At 38.9% G+C, this 16,145-nt stretch overlaps 3 protein-coding genes and 2 pseudogenes across 5 annotated transcripts; 2 read left to right on the forward strand and 3 right to left on the reverse strand.

Moving 5' to 3' along the window:
- The first annotated feature begins 1,332 nt into the window (after window positions 1-1,332).
- On the forward strand, window positions 1,333-2,681 carry LOC104763946 (protein ALTERED XYLOGLUCAN 9 pseudogene; annotated as a pseudogene). Its single transcript, XR_015591382.1, has one exon. The product of XR_015591382.1 is annotated as a protein ALTERED XYLOGLUCAN 9 pseudogene (transcript).
- An 84-nt stretch (window positions 2,682-2,765) lies between these two features.
- Window positions 2,766-4,463, reverse strand: LOC147920041 (expansin-A13-like). The gene is made up of 2 exons (XM_087502655.1): window positions 3,834-4,463; window positions 2,766-3,402 (listed from the first exon to the last, which is right to left on the reverse strand). Exons 1-2 carry the CDS (start codon window positions 4,319-4,321, stop codon window positions 3,087-3,089), a joined length of 804 nt encoding a protein of 267 aa, XP_087358781.1. The 5' UTR covers window positions 4,322-4,463; the 3' UTR covers window positions 2,766-3,086.
- An 84-nt stretch (window positions 4,464-4,547) lies between these two features.
- Window positions 4,548-12,099, reverse strand: LOC104767309 (uncharacterized). Of its 2 annotated transcripts, XM_087502653.1 has the most exons (6): window positions 11,976-12,086; window positions 11,832-11,879; window positions 11,559-11,665; window positions 11,107-11,318; window positions 5,037-5,289; window positions 4,548-4,957 (listed from the first exon to the last, which is right to left on the reverse strand). In XM_087502653.1, exons 1-6 carry the CDS (start codon window positions 11,986-11,988, stop codon window positions 4,658-4,660), a joined length of 933 nt encoding a protein of 310 aa, XP_087358779.1. In that variant the 5' UTR covers window positions 11,989-12,086; the 3' UTR covers window positions 4,548-4,657. The 2 variants fall into 2 exon arrangements, with proteins under 2 accessions (XP_087358779.1, XP_087358780.1); XM_087502654.1 differs by lacking the exon at window positions 11,832-11,879 and having other exon boundaries at window positions 11,976-12,099.
- Window positions 9,881-10,780, forward strand: LOC147920042 (uncharacterized; annotated as a pseudogene).
- A 1,010-nt stretch (window positions 12,100-13,109) lies between the features above and the next one.
- LOC104763948 (uncharacterized) lies at window positions 13,110-15,016 on the reverse strand. The gene is made up of 5 exons (XM_010487358.3): window positions 14,785-15,016; window positions 14,293-14,543; window positions 14,003-14,214; window positions 13,628-13,886; window positions 13,110-13,472 (listed from the first exon to the last, which is right to left on the reverse strand). Exons 2-5 carry the CDS (start codon window positions 14,533-14,535, stop codon window positions 13,182-13,184), a joined length of 1,005 nt encoding a protein of 334 aa, XP_010485660.2. The 5' UTR covers window positions 14,536-14,543; window positions 14,785-15,016; the 3' UTR covers window positions 13,110-13,181.
- Between the last annotated feature and the right edge of the window lie 1,129 nt (window positions 15,017-16,145).

Genomic DNA, 16,145 nt, shown 5'->3' on the forward strand with positions numbered 1-16,145 from the left:
ATTATGCTGTTAATTAAAGATTGTGTGGTTCTAGGGAAAAAGTTGAAACTTCGGAGATATTGAATCCAAACCCAAAAAAAAAAAAAAAACGAGTGGCTAGAAACTTATTTCTTCACATTTTTTTAGTCCGCCAAATAATTTACCATATCATTTTGATCTATAATATAGAAAACTATTGACCGATAGTCCAAAACTAATGGATATAAAGAACTTGTTGCTCTATTTGGTCGAATCTATGATTATGAACATGTTCACATGGTATATCGGCGATTATAAAACATAACATTTCGACAAATGAAACTAGATCAATATTTTTAAAAAAAAAAAAACAAGAAAAGGCATATGAGAATGAGATGGATATTATTATTATCATCATCATGTGGGATCCAGCAGATGTGAACATGTGAATAAATCCTTGGAAGCAATTGATGGGCCATCCCGCCGGGAGCATCACTTCTCAGCCTTTCTCATCATCGTCATAACCTTTTGCTCTCATTATTCCAAATTCCATATTCTCTTTTTCTTCTATGTATATATCACCATATTTGTATACACATAACATACATACAATACGCAAACAAATATATATTAAACATATCTACACACATATATGATATAGCCCTTCTTTACACATTTCCCCCACATGAATCCATCTTTTGGTTCTTTACTTATTTTCTTCCTAGACAACGTTCACACACTTCTCTATAAAACTAATAACAGAGATTTGTCCTCGGTCGTCCTAATAACATAGGGTGCATATAATAAGGCATTAATATTTTGATTTGTTACACCCTCAAATAACTACGTATAGAATGAGAAGAAAGTAACAAAATAAAAGTTAAAATATGTAAAATCGGTGAGCGAAATGGGCTTTTAAGTGGGCCGAAAAAAACTTATGATCCAAAATCAAAATGCGGTCACGTGATACCCAGCGGTGAGCGTACGTTAGAATAGTTTCCTTGTTCCATTATCAGGAAAGTGAACCGGACTATATCGTTCTGAGATGTGAGAGATCGATCATCAATAATAAAATCTAATGGAGATCTATCAAATATGGAAATTTTACAAAACCAAAAGAAGAGAAGAAGCCTACGGTTGTTCTGTTCCTTTCAATCTCACCAAATTTTCATCTTCGCCTTCAATTTTTGTGTTTCAATTCAGTCTGATGTGTTCTCTTCACCAAACCAATTTCGTAACCCTAGCTTCTTAAATCTATACAACAAAAGAAGAGTTTGATTCGTTTTTTTTCGAATCTGAATAAAAAAATTGGTTTTTTTTGGTCTAGATGAAATCTAGATGATAGATGTGTGTCTGATTACGAAACCCTGAGAGATGCTAGGAGCGATTCATTTCGGAGTATTAGCAGCTTGTTTCGTCCTCTTCGTTCCCATGGTTATGGCAGGTTGGCATCTGAGCAGGAACAAGATGCTCTTCTTTAGTGGCGCTTTGTTTATTTCTCTCGCGGTTTGTGTTCATCTCACGCCTTACTTCCCTTCCGTCTCCGACATCGTAGCCTCTGTTTCGTCTGTTGTCGTCTACGATCATCGTATCTCTTGTATCAACGAGGTGAATCAGATTGTCTGGGATGTTAAGCCCGTCGACTCTGTTCGTAGGCGTAGTAACAACGGCTCAACAACGAAGCTTGATTATTTCGACAAGAATTGGGATTGGATGAAATCGAGGAAAGTTTTGAGCTGTGAGTTTCAGAAGTTGGATAGGTTCGATGTTTCGGATTTGTTGAATGGATCTTGGGTTGTTGTCGCTGGTGATTCTCAGGCGAGGTTCGTGGCTTTGTCTTTGTTGAGTCTTGTTTTGGGTTCGGATTCCAAGTCCATGGGTTCGGTTAAAGATGATCTCTTTAAGAGGCATAGTGATTACACCCTTGTGGTTAAGGAGATTGGGATGAAGCTTGATTTCGTTTGGGCTCCTTACGAGAAAGATTTGGATGATCTTGTGGTTTCGTATAAGAAGATGAACAAGTATCCTGATGTTGTGATTATGGGAAGTGGGTTATGGCATATGCTTCATGTCAACAATGCTTCAGATTTCGGATCCCAGTTGAAGCAGTTGAGCAGTCATGTGGAGTCTCTGGTGCCCTTGAGGCCAAAGGAGCAAGAAGGAGGTGGATCGGTTTCTGGTAGATCTATGCATCTGTTCTGGATCGGGATGCCGGTTCTGATCAATGGGATGTTGAATACGGATGAGAAGAAGCACAAGATGAGTGATACGGTGTGGCATGAGTATGATAGGTCATTGGGGGAGAGTAAGATCTTGCGTCAAATGGGAGGTCCACTTATCTTGCTTGATATACAGTCCTTCACATGGAATTGTGGACCGCAATGTACACTTGACGGAATGCATTACGACTCTGCGGTCTATGATGCTGCTGTTCACGTCATGCTCAATGCGTTGCTTATTGAATCTCATCAAACTTTATGAGTTCTTGACACGGTTTTTTCTTTTCTTTTTTGGTTTTTTTTTTGTTTGGGGTTCTCTCATGTAGAGTTTTAAGAGAAGTGAGATGTTGATAGGAATTTTTACAACACACGATGATCCGTTTGGCCTGAATGATCTTCACATTGGAAGTAAGTGAACTTACATTCTTGGCTATAATAGGTTTACTATCTTTTGACTTTGGAAGTTATAACCTTTTTTTTAGATTTTCAGATTTTTAGTTATTATTATACATCGCACTACTCTTTTGCATTATTTTAACTGTTTTACTTTCAATCTATTTCTGATCATGGGCTACTGTTACACCAGTGTTTTTGAACGAAAACTGTAATAAGACTCAATGCTCATCATTAGATTTAAGCATTTGAAAGGATGCTCTCGATCCTTGGTAATGTAAACATATAGATACAATAGTGATGTTTGTGTGATCACTGTTCTTAGTACATTGGTGATTTTTTTGTACCTATGCGTTGGAGAAAGAGACTATGAAATGCAAAAAGACTGACCCAAGTTTCTTCCTTTTCAAACCTAAAGATAACCCTTAGACCAAGACCGATATACTTGCCATCAAAAAAATTCCGACCGGGAAAAAAAAAATCTAGAGATATCTCTCGATAAACCCTGTTTCTGTCTCATGGAGTCTCGAATTGTTTCCCTTCGAAGGTCTGTCCGTAATTCCAGTTTTTAGGGGAGACATTGTAAGCTGTCACTGTTGTTGACCTGTCACTAGAAGTTACCTCAAAAGAGAGAGCTTGGTTCTTGAGATCAGCATTGATATGCCAATTTTGTCCCCAATTCCGACCCATTGGTAACCACCCGGTTCTTGACCCTTTGATCTTCACAGCAGCTATATCACCGGATCCCGCAACATTGGTGATCAGAACTGAGATGAAAATTCCCCCACCATCAACTGTAAACCGCATGCTCCCTTCCCTTCTGCAGTTTATCCTGTTTTTTTGTAAAACCAACAACAATGGTTACATGTTTTGTAAAGCCATGAGAGACAAAACTAACCTTCCTAGCTTTTGACAATGAGAGACAAAACTATTCAGACTACATACAACATTGCTATCCTCCTATTCTACTTCTCTGAATTATTTGTAAGCACCAACTACATTACTCAAAATCAAACAGAACTATATGAGGGGTAATAGAGTAAATGGCTAAATCGAGACATCAGTTTAGGGCAAACCCAGCTCATATAAAGCACACGGATATCGAAGAAGACGGAAGAAAGCAAAAAAAAAAAGCATCATCATCGCCTCCATTATTTAAATCGTGAAAAAAGCAGAACCGCGTTCCCACCACCGCAAACGCACTTCTCCCAAAACGCGAAACTAATTTGGCAAAAAAAAAAAACAACAACAACAAAAACGCACCTCCGATACTGCACCGGCATATTCCCAGCTTTCCAAATAGCGATCTTCTCAAACGCTTCGATCGGAAGCACGAAATGTTTGTTAGGTGGATTACAGTGACCACCACCTTCAGGATCAAATCCGTAATTAGGAGCACAAAAATTCGTAGCGGTGACAATGATTGAAGTACCAGGGATACACCAACGGAGATCATCAACACATCTGAGCTCGTAACAAGCACCACAGATCTGACCACGCTCGAACAGAGTCTCGCTTAGACCAACCGTAGCCATACCGTACCCAGATTTGACGAGATCTACGTATCCACACGCACCGCCCACCGCGTCTCTAGGATTCGAAGCCGCGTAGTAGGTGGCTCGAGCTGGACGCCATTCTGATGCGTCTGAAGAGACGGAGGAAGAAGAAGGTGAAGAGGTTGAAGAAGAGTAATGAGAAATCGTCGGCGGGGTTAGTGCGAGGAAGAGTACAGCTAGAAGAAACCGTCGCATCTCTCCGGCGAGAGAGAAAGTACCAAAAAACAACAAAGCGTTTGATTTTCGAGAGAGAGAGAGAGAGAGAGAGAGAGAGAGAGAGACAGAGATTTGATTTTTGGTTTCTCTTTTTGTTTACTAAAAACAACTCTTTAGTGGGAAAACAAAAACATATTGCTTTTACCGGTTTTGTCGGTTTTCTTGAAATGACTAAAATACCCTCCAACTTAGCGGCTTAACCACAAATCAAAATCCATATGTAGTAGACATAACACTTAAAACCATATTTTATATACATGCCCATAATTTTATCAAATTTATTCGAAACACAAGTTTTTTTATTTTTTTTGTTCATTAATTACTACTACAAGCGGGTTTGATAATGGCTTCGAAATGACACTTCTCATGGATGATGTAATGCCCAGCATCGGGGACTTCATGGAGTTTTATCCATGGCAGTTTATCGCATATATAGAGTAAAACATCTCGCGAAATTTGTTTGTCTTCGAGTGCACACCACATATGAAACGACCACCCTTTGTTACTGTCCAAAAACGGATTGCTCAATTCCGTTGGATCGAATTCCCATTTCCCGTAACCCGCGATGATGTCTCGTTGTGCGCTCACATATTCACCTTGTCGTAATGTAGATTCCTATAACGAATAGCATTCATGCATGAGCATGAGTGTTTTTTTTTTTTGTCAATAAGGTTCATTATATATGCGTACGTACCTTATAGGAATGTTTTGTATGCATTTCTGCGAGTTCTAAATCTCGCTCGGTCATAGTGTCTTTGGGATTCCGACTATTTGGGAACCATTTCTGAGGCATCCACCAATATAACAACCATGGACAGTAGTGTGCGACTCCAAGTGTCCACTGAAATCCAATTGGCAATTTCTTCATCGCGGCATTCAATAAGTTTCGAGGCACACGGCTCCACCAAAAATTCACTAACGGAACCACCAACGAAGCTCCACTTAGCCTATATAAACAACATTCACATAAACACAAACCACAATCATTATATATAGTCTTTAGATAACCTCACTTTTCGTAACTTAACGATTGGGATGAAACAAGAAGAAGAAAAGTAGTGTATTTGATCCCAACTATTAGCACCGATTAGTCATTACAAAACATAAGTAGCTCTCAAGGCTCCCATGACTCCCAAAAAAAGAAGGAAGGCTCTCAGAGGGGTCATACTCGGCTCCTCCAAATTCGCTAGGCTGAATGCCCGTGCTGTCGTTGGCAAGCTTAAGCCTGCTACTCTGCCGGTCTCCGGTGACTGCTCTGTTGCTGAAGCCTCGCTCCCTGCAGTCCAGGATCCCCCTTTGGATTGCTCAACTCCTACCTCTGCAATTACGGAGGTAGATCTGAAAGTTGACGCCGCATCGGGTTCTGTGCCCTGTGCAGATCTGGTCCTCGCCCCCGAGAACTCTCCTTCTCTCATCGTTGCAGGTTCATCCTCCGGTGAAGTTCCCGCAGGAGACCACGTGGTGGGTGTTCCAGACCCTTGCCATACAGCCGACGTAGGTCCATCCTCCGGAAATGACAAGACTTCCTCTTCCACGCCGCTCAAGTACTCCACGGTTGCTCGCGACCCCTCATGCTTGGAGGAAATTAGTACTCCAACACAACATGTTTCTGGAGTTCCATTTGTACTTATCCCTGATGAGAATATCCAGGCTGCGAAGATTGAGTTTAAAGACTTCATCTTTGCTCAGTTTCATGGACCTTCCCCAGCAATGGGTAGAATCATTGGTGTTGTCAACGCGATTTGGGCCAAATCAGGACCTCGTATCTTTGTTCACCGCATTGGTGAAGGAATTTTCCTCCTTAAGGTAACTAATGGCAGAGTTAAGGACACGATTCTTAGCAGGAACATGTGGAGCATCGCAGGTCACCCAATGTTTGTAGCACCTTGGTTGCCTGACGCACCACCTATCTCGTCTGCTATCGTCACAGTTGAACTCAGAGGGGTGCCATATCTGCTATTCAACAGGGAAAGCCTCGGAAGGCTTGCGACTGTTGTTGGTAAACCAGTTGTTTTAGCTCCTGAGACAGCTCGTAAAGAGAACTTCGAGGTGGCAAAGATTCTGGTCCGAGTGAATCTCCTCAAAGATCTACCCACCCGTATTGTCTCTGGTTTTAGCGATGGGAGGGAGATGGACATTTCTGTATCCTACCCCTGGCTACCAGCGAAGTGTGATGTTTGTAACCAGTTTGGCCACAACTCACAAGAATGCAGACGTAGCCTAACTTCCCTGTCTGGAAGGAAGATTCCTCGCAGATCTACCAGTCGTAGAGGCCGTCCCTCTCGCCGTGAGAGATTATCTAGGAAGGAATCTCACTCACGAGTTGGAAGGACTAGAACTATTGTGCATTCTGACAATAACATCTCACCTTCTACAATTACTCGAGTACAAGGATTGGAGGACACACCTACACGTATAGATGACTTGGATCTTGCTGCGTCCCCGACTTCCCTAGTAGTGTGTACTAAACCATCTCTGACTAATGGGGAGATGGCAGGAGAGGCGGCTACGGAAGTGGACATGGCTCTGCAACAATCCCACTCTGATGCAATGACTACAACGAAGCAAGTTCTGCATCAGACTGATTCGGGTTTGGTCTCTTTGGACCCAGGGTCGACATCGCAGCAGCACGCACCAGACATTGTGGTTCCATTTCCACTTAGTAGTACCGTCTTTAGTATCCAGTTGGAGGAGAAACCGTTTATTCTGGTCTCGCGCCGGAAGAGTGGCTGTAAGGTCACAAAGTCACTTTAACTACCCATTATCATGTATTTTGTATGGAACATTCGAGGGCTGAATAACAGTTCTAGACAGAATTCGACTAAGGATTGGATTAATATTCGCAAGCCTTTTTTTGGAGCTTTTTTGGAGACTCATATCAGAGAAGTAAACTGTAGGAGAATTGCAAGTGCCATCCCCGCAGGATGGAAGTTCTTTGGAAACTTTGATCATCACAGCTATGCACGGATTGTGGTGGTTTGGGATCCAAGTATCTCGATGGTGATCTATAAATCATCGGCTCAGATGATAACCTGTGGAGTCTTCCTGCCGGCGAATAATGTGAGTATCACCGTATCTTTTGTCTACGGTTTTAATACCGTTGAACAGAGAAGATCGTTGTGGGAGGAGCTGACTCTTCTTAATAATACTACACCTGTGGCATCTCACCCGTGGGCGGTGCTAGGAGATTTCAATCAGATCATGCGTGAGTCCCACCATTCGGACTTTCAGATATGTGAAGTTGACTCTAGTGGTGTGGAGGAGATGAATATGGCTTTGCAGGATGCAGAGCTATTCGAGGCTCAGGCGAAAGGGTTAATTTTCTCGTGGTGGAACAGCAGTGATAATGATACTATCTCGAAAAGGATTGATCACGCACTTATCAATCAACATTGGGCCACAGCTTACCCTGACGCTTACGCTGAGTTCTTGGATCCCAAGCAATTAGATCACACACCAATTTGGTTCAATGTTTCTGCTCTCAACAGACACACTGTCTGGCCTTTTCAGTTCTTTCATCATGTGGTGGATCACCCTGATTATGCTATGACGGTATGTCGATCTTGGACTAGCTCATCTGTGGCAGGGTCGAACCAGTTCCGCGTGGCTAAGTCTCTGAAAGCTTTAAAGCCAGCTCTCTGGAAGCTGAATAGAACACACTTCAGTGGGATCTCTCAACGTGTTAAAGCAGAGGAACAAAAACTTGATATCCTTCAGAGAGCCATCCTCACGAACCCTACTGAGCAGTTGGCTAGAGAGGAGCGTCGAGTTCGCGAAATATGGAAGTTACTGAGCAATGCAGAGGAGAAGTTTTACCGGCAAAGATCGCGGATAAAATGGGCTCATCTTGGGGACAGGAACACAACCTTCTTCCACAAAACAGACATCGCCAGAACAAATAAGAACCATATCCACTTTCTATAGGACCAAAGTGGTAGAAGAATCAATGAAAGCACAGAGCTCAAGGAACATGCTGCAGATTACTTTGAGGAAATCCTTGGCTCAACGGATTTGCTGCACTCTCCTTGCTCTGTTACTGATCTCGAAGAGCTCCTTTCTTTTCGCTGCTCTGAGGTACACAAGCTTACTCTGGTAAGAGATGTAACGGAAGAGGAGATCAGAACTACCATCTTTGCCCTGCCCCTAGACAAATGCCCAGGCCCTGATGGGTATTCAGTGGAGTTCTTTAGAGCTTCTTGGAGTGTTGTGGGATCGGATGTGGTTGCGGCAATACAGGAATTATTCCGGAATGGCAGGCTACTTAAAGACTTTAATACCACGAAGATTGCTCTGATTCCTAAATTCCCTGAAGCGTGCAAGCTAGGAGACTACCGCCCTATCAGTTGCTGTAACTTGGTTTATAAAGTCATCTCTAAGATCATTGCCAATCGTCTAAAGCCCATCCTCCAGGACTGTATCTCACCCAATCAAGCAGCCTTCCTCAAGGGCAGATTACTAGGTGAAAATGTTCTTCTTGCGTCAGAGCTTATCAAGAATTATCAGAAATCGACTTGTCAAGAGAGCTCCATGCTGAAGGTGGATATTAAGAAAGCTTTTGATACGGTCTGCTGGGACTTTGTGTTAAAGCTGTTGGCGGCTCAAGGATTCCCTCCACTGTTCTGTATATGGATCAAGGAATGCATCACATCACCTAGGTTCTCGGTTGCTATAAATGGAGAATTGGCAGGGTTTTTCAAAGGTAAGAAGGGTTTGAGACAGGGCGATCCTCTCTCACCATATCTTTTCATCATGGTGATGGAGGTGTTGTCTAAACTGTTGGATAAAGCTGTCTTGGAGGGCAGAGTTGAGGTACACCCGAGATGTCAGACGCCTAGCATTACACACTTGCTTTTTGCTGATGACCTCTTGGTTTTCTCAAATGGCTCGCGGGTCTCGTTAACTGGGATTGCGGAAGTCATGAGCAGATTTAAGGAAATGACTGGATTGGATATGAACCCTGCTAAGTCCGAACTCTTCTTTGGAGGTTACACAGAATCTGATGCTAACGAATTGAGCGCTCTGGCTGGCATTTAGCTTGGAGTTTTCCCAACCAGGTATCTTGGCTTACCCCTCAACCCTTCAAGAATCTCTAATGCCACCTTACAGCCATTTATTGAGAGAATAACGAGTAAGCTTCACTCATGGACTGCTAAGTTCCTATCTTTTGCGGGTAAAGTAAGACTGATCTCTGCGGTGATTTATGGAATGGTAAACTTTTGGAGTAGTGTATTTGTGCTTCCAAAGCACTTATACGCACGAGTGGACTCCCTTTGTTCTGCTTTCTTATGGAAAAACAAAACGAGCTCTGCTTCAGGCACTAGAGTGGCATGGCGAGACATATGTAGGCCAAAAACTGAAGGAGGACTGGGTATTCGCTTGTTGGAGGATTTTGAAGTCGTGTTCAGACTCAAGCAAGTCTGGAACTTTTTCTCAAAGTCTGGGTCTTTATGGGTGGCTTGGTTGCGGGAGAACATCTTTAAGCGAAAGAATTTCTGGGAAATGAACGTATCTAGTCGTTTTTCCAAGGCAATCAACAGTATGCTACAACTCAGACCAACTCTTCAAAACTTCCTCAAGTGCGAGGTCGGGGATGGAAGCACCGCTTCTTTCTGGTATGATAACTGGACTGACTTTGGACCGCTAATCACCTTCCTTGGGGTGGCGGGTCCAAGTCAGCTTCGAGTCAGAAGAAGCGCAAAAGTTAGTGAAGCCTCGAGGAATGGTGGATGGAACCTACCACCAGCCCGATCAATCAATGGTCAGTCCCTAATGGTAGCACTCACGGAACTTCCTGCCCTTGTCGCAAGTCGCGGTCCAGACATCTTCCTATGGCGTAAAGCCTCAGGTAATTTCTCTCATACTTTCTCCTCCAAGGAAACATGGGAGCAAGTCTAACATAGATCTCCTTTGGTACCGTGGGCGAAGATTGTTTGGTTCAAACAACATGTTCCGCGCTACTCCTTCATTGCCTGGTTAGCAATGCTCAACCGGCTTCCCACTCGAGATAGACTCCACAGGTTGGGAATGAATGTTCCTACCTCTTGTGTGTTATGCTCGTCTGGGGTTGAGAGCCATGCCCATTTGTTCTTTGAATGCCCATTTGCCTCTAACTTGTGGGGTTTTCTAGCTGCAAAGTTCATTTCAAACCCTCCCTGCAACCTCCCTGCCGCTGCATCGTGGATCGCCTCTCGCAACTCGCCTTCTCAAGCTAACCTAACCGCCATCCTCAAGCTCCTCCTTACGACTATCCTCTATCACGTATGGAAGGAGCGAAATTCCAGGATCTTCGCCAACGCCGCCTCCACCATCCACCAACTCCGTACTGCTGTTGATCGTGCAATGCAGGACAGGCTTCTGTCCTTCATGGGCCCTTCCGTGCACTCCTCTCTCCTCCTTACTTACTTTTCGCATGTTTCTTCTGTATCCTTTTTGGTGTAAATAATTTTTTTTTCTGTCTAATGTTCCTGTACTAATGGGTAGTTTTTGTAATAGTAGGACTTTCTGTTTCTTTTGGAATGAAATCTTCACATTAAAATCAAAAAAAAAAAAAAAACTATTAGCACCAAAATGTTTTTCCTATTAAATTTTAATATTTGTAATTTATCGCCACCAAATTTTCAAACCGAAAATGTTATAAGAAATGGATAAAAAGATGTAAATGTCAAGTGTGTATAAAGTGAAAATAAATAAATATTGATTATTATTTATAGTTTTTTATTATTATTTTTCATAGAAAATATCCCTAATTATATATTATTTATCACCTATGAGGAATATATTTGAGGCAACCGTAAACAGGGTAAGCTCCAAGTGACATGCCGAGAACGTGGAACTTTGGACCGATTTGCAATTTGTCAGCAAGTTCTTCGATATCGTATGTATCGCTTTTCAGTGTCCGTGATGGATTAGGATCGCTCTCCCCATAACCAGCTCTATCGAAGAACAAAAAATATATCTTGAATTCGTCGAACATTTCCTGAAAGCCAGAGGAGTGTTTTGTAGTTGCAAAATCTCATTATCAATTATTAAAAGAAACCACCTAAAAATAATGTAATGGAACCATGCATTGATTCGATCCTGATGTTTATAAATCGATCTCTTTGGAGTTTCCAAATCCGTGGACGATGATTATTTTGTTTTTGGCTTTGTCCTTTGGAAACCCTAATTCTTTGTAGGCTAGATGTCTACCATCATTGAGCTTGATTCTTGGAGATACCTCGGATACATTTTCCGGCAGTGGAATCGGTGGTGGCGGTACTATGGACTTGTAGACATAATAGCTTATCAACCCCACAATCACAAGTAGAAGCAACATTATTGGGCCTATAGACAATAACAATTACACAAAAAAACTTTAATTTATCTTGTGAGAATAATTAACATGCTTAAACTGTTGCCAAAGAAAAATAAACATGCTTCAACTGTTAAAGATAATATGATGATAGTAACAAAATCATTTTTTGGGACATCATGTAAAAAATTTCATTGCCTATAAATATCAAAAGGAGTAAGTGGCCATCGTCATCGATTTGCAAATCTACGAACCAAAAAATTAAAAGAACTTCTTTAAAGAAAACGAAAGAAGAAAGAAACTCAGATAACTGTCTAGAGAGAAATGGAGAGAAAGACCAACCTAATGATATCATATAAGAGATGGCTAGCTAATGTGGTGTAATGGTGGTATCTTTGTTTGTTTGTTTGTTTTTTTTTCTTTTTTAACAAGGCATACAACAGATTTTGTAAGGATACCATCCAACTCTTATATAGTTGCGCTTGGTTTATCCGGTTCAGGAATCCGCTCTTTTGTTACAAATGTCTTTATTCTTTTTTTTTCTCTTTTGTCAAAAAAAAAAAAAAAGTCTTTATTCCTTTTCTCTTTGTTACACATGTCTTGCATCTTGATAACTTAATAGGGTTATTGATTTGAAATTTTAATAGAGTTTTAAAGATTTTAAATGTTATGTAGAATATGTTGTTATTAGATCAAGATTTTGTTAAAACTCTGTTAAAGTTTAGTGTTATTAGTTTGTAATTTGTAAAAAGTCATTTAAAATCTTAACAAATTTAGGTTATTAGATTCAGACTTTTATAAAGTCATTAAATTTTTTGTGTTATTCAACTAAAACAAAAGAATCTACTATTGTTAATGAGTTGCAATTATTATGTTATTGATTCATAATTTTAGACATTTTCTTTACAAAATAAAATTATGGAAAATATCACAAAAATACATAGATTGTTTGGAGGACTTTACAAAATGTTAGAAAATTAATCAATAAAACTCTCTATCAATCTTTAACAATCTTTCACTTATTCACTTTTAATGATTTTATTGAACTCTTCAAAAATCTTCATAAATTAGAATCCAATATCACCTCTTATATTTTGCATTACTTATATTGAATTGGTTGTCCTTTTGCATTCATTATCAATTATGTAACTCCCCTCATTTATATTGCATATTAAATTGTATCTTTGGATTTATTACAGATTTTAGATCACTAAGAAAGAAAAACAAACAAACTTATCCTTCGTGAATTTTGAAAGAAATTGCTTTGTTAATTTAAATCCAAGTGTTTGTGACACATACGGTGGTAGCAGTTTTAAACAAAAAAAGAATAAAGACCTATATTGCACGGTGATAAATTTGCCAACCATGATTGTATCGCCAGTATACATATTTTATTTTTTACTGAAACTAACTCTAGATAATATATCATTAGAAAAACCACTTCGATATAAAATTGGGATTTAAGTCGTAAAATCATGACATCAAAACATATATTTTATTAAATTCATTTCAAACACAAACTATTAAAAAAATCTTATCTTTTCACATTCAACTACAAGCGGCTTTAATTATGTCTTCAAAATGCTGCTTCTCATGAATAATAAGATGTCCAGCATCAGGGACTTCATGAAGCTTTATCCATGGAAGCTTATCACATAAGAAGAGTAAAACCTCATGCGATATTTGTTTGTCTTCGAGTGCACACCAAATGTGAACTGACCCTTTGTTATCATCTGAAAATGGATTGCTCAGTTCGGTTGGATCAAACTCCCAATTTTCGTAACCCGCAATGATGTCTCGTTGCATGCTCACATATTCACCTTGACGTAGAGCGGATTCCTGAACCGCATACATCAATCGTTTTCATGAGTGTTTTTTCCCATTAAAAAAGTATCATCGAGTTCATTATATAAGAAAATTAGCTTAAAACTACACATCAACGTTACACGTAACATACGGTTGATTAACTACATAATTTATTTATATCAAGGTACCTTGATATAAGCGTGTTTGGTATGCTTATCCGCGAGCTCTATATCGCGCTCGGTCATAGTTTCTCTAGGATCCTGACTAAATGGTGAGAACCATTTCTGAGTCATCCACCAATAAAACAACCATGGAAAGTAGTGTGCGACGCCAAGTGTCAATTGGTTTGGAATTGGCAGTTTCTCGAACGCCGACGTCGACAAGTTTAGAGGCAGACAAGGCCACCAAAAATTCAGTAGCGGAACCACCAACGTTGCTCCACTTAATCTATATATATATATATATAATATTGTTAGAGACATTCACATAATTAAGTATCCAATTATATAATATTTTATTTATATATACGGAATATGTACGTAAGTGATAAGCACGATAGATACCTATGAGGAATGTACTTGAGACAGCCGTAAACTGGATAAGCGCCGAGTGACATTCCTAAGACATGGAACTTTGGACCGACTTGCAATTTATCAGCAAGTTCTTCAATATCGTATGTATCCGTTTTTAGTGTTCTTGATGGATGAGGATCGCTTTCTCCATAACCTGCTCTATCGAACAGCAAGAAGTATATCTTGTATTCGTCGATCATTTCCTGAAAGCCAGAGCAGCATTATTAATGATATGAAACAATCAAGGAGTGTTTGCAATATAATCATCTAATTTAAAATACCTGTGTGATTTTTAAATCGACTAGCTTGGAACTTCCAAATCCGTGGAGAATGATTATTTTATTTTTGGCTTTGTCTTTTGGAATACCTAATTCTTTGTACGCTAGATATCTGCCATCATTGAGCTTGACTCTCGGAGATATCTCAGAAACATTCTCTGGCAACGGAATTGGCGGGGGAGCCTTTATGGACTTGTAGACATAAAAGGCTATTAAACCGACAACAGCGACTAGAAACAACATCATTTAGTGACCTGTGCGTAAGAGATATGAGGGAATATTAGAAAGAGTACTTTAGAAACAACATGATAAACTGATATATGATCAATTTGATCATATATGTGCGATAGTGACATATCTAATATTTGGGACATCATTTGAATCTTTCAGTCCCTAAAAACAAGGTAGCAGTAGTGATCGATTCGTCGAAAACGTCTTTTTTACTACGATCCAAGAAAATGAAAGAAAAAAAAAAGTCATAGAGAGAAAACTGACCTGATCTGTTTGATTCCAGCTAGAGATGGCTTGGTAATGTAAAAATCTTTTATTGATGATATCACTGGTCAAGCAACTTATCAATATATATATTTATTATACTGATCAAAAGGAAACAAAGACTTCAAGACTAGTCAAACAAATTAAGAAGGAAATGCAATTACGAGTTTCAGATTTGAAGAAAAAGAAGAAAAAGAAGAGCTTATCTGTTGAGATATGTTATTCATCATACATTAGTAATAATAAATTGGACGCGTATGTAACATGCCAAATGACACATAGTATATATTTAATTTTTACTTTTTTCAAGTAACTGCAATTAATGCAATTAGATCGTGACATGTATAAAACGAGAAACAGGAAATCATCTTAGATTACTACCATTAAGACTAACACACGTGTTTATACATAATTGAATATGAATATAATTGATATCTTACTATGCGCGTATGTGGTTCTCCATCGTAATTTGATTTGATACACGTACCATGTACTCAACTTGATATTTTAAAGGATTTGTGTAAAATCTATAAATTTATGTTACTTAATCATGAATTTAAAATTTTTTATTAAATTTTACTGTTATTAAATCGATGATTTAAAAATCTAATTTAAAATTTATTGCTATTTAAACTTGGATTTGGATTTTAATGAATTTTAAATACTTTGGAGGATTTGAGTAGATTTGTTTAGTTAAAAATACAAAAATCCAAATATGATGGTTTAAAGTAAGATTTGAAATTTTTTTACAATAAATCATATCAACTTCCATGAAATCATCAAAATCATGAAAACTCAAATCACTTGAAATATTTAGGGGGTGTTATTGGATTCTAATTTATAAAGAATTTTGAAGACTTCAACAAAATCATCAAAAATGAAGAAGTGAAAGACTTTTAAGGATTGTTAGAGAGTATTCTATAGTTTTGTTAATTAGTTTTCTAAAATCTTGTAAAATGTTGAAACAATCTCTGTATTTTTGTGATATTTTTTATGATTTTATTCTGTGAAAAGTGCATAAAAACATGAGCCAATAACATAATAATTGAATTCATTAACAATTCTAGATTCTTTTGTTTTAATTGAATAACACAAAACTGTTAATGACTTTATAAAAATATGAATACAATAACCCAAATTTGTTAAGATTTTAAAGGGTGTATTCAACTTGACATTTTAAGTGATTTATGTAAAATTTACAAATTCTATGTTATTCAATCATGTATTTTAAAAAGTCCATTAAAATCCGCTGTTATTCAAAACATTCAAAACAGTTTGTGGATTTGAATTTTAATAAGTTTTAGACTTTTAGGGATTCCAACTCCTCCGGATTTGATAGGATTTGTTAAAAATACACAAAT

This window comes from Camelina sativa, chromosome 19 (assembly GCF_030686135.1).
Source record: "Camelina sativa cultivar CO46 ecotype springtype chromosome 19, ASM3068613v1".
In the NCBI taxonomy this organism is placed as follows: Eukaryota; Viridiplantae; Streptophyta; class Magnoliopsida; order Brassicales; family Brassicaceae; genus Camelina; species Camelina sativa.

Excerpts from the sequence above, each read along its gene's own strand:
- LOC147920041 (XM_087502655.1), bottom strand. The coding sequence starts at position 4,321 with ATGCGACGGTTTCTTCTAGCTGTACTCTTCCTCGCACTAACCCCGCCG. Across the intron at positions 3,403-3,833 it reads ATGCCGGTGCAGTATCGGAG|GATAAACTGCAGAAGGGAAG; the intron begins GTGCGTTTTTGT and ends ACAAAAAAACAG.
- LOC104767309 (XM_087502653.1), bottom strand. Across the intron at positions 5,290-11,106 it reads CTCAAATATATTCCTCATAG|GCTAAGTGGAGCTTCGTTGG; the intron begins GTGATAAATAAT and ends TTGTTTATATAG. Across the intron at positions 4,958-5,036 it reads ATACAAAACATTCCTATAAG|GAATCTACATTACGACAAGG; the intron begins GTACGTACGCAT and ends TATTCGTTATAG.
- LOC104763948 (XM_010487358.3), bottom strand. The coding sequence starts at position 14,535 with ATGATGTTGTTTCTAGTCGCTGTTGTCGGTTTAATAGCCTTTTATGTC. Across the intron at positions 14,215-14,292 it reads TCGATTTAAAAATCACACAG|GAAATGATCGACGAATACAA; the intron begins GTATTTTAAATT and ends TCTGGCTTTCAG. Across the intron at positions 13,887-14,002 it reads CTCAAGTACATTCCTCATAG|ATTAAGTGGAGCAACGTTGG; the intron begins GTATCTATCGTG and ends ATATATATATAG.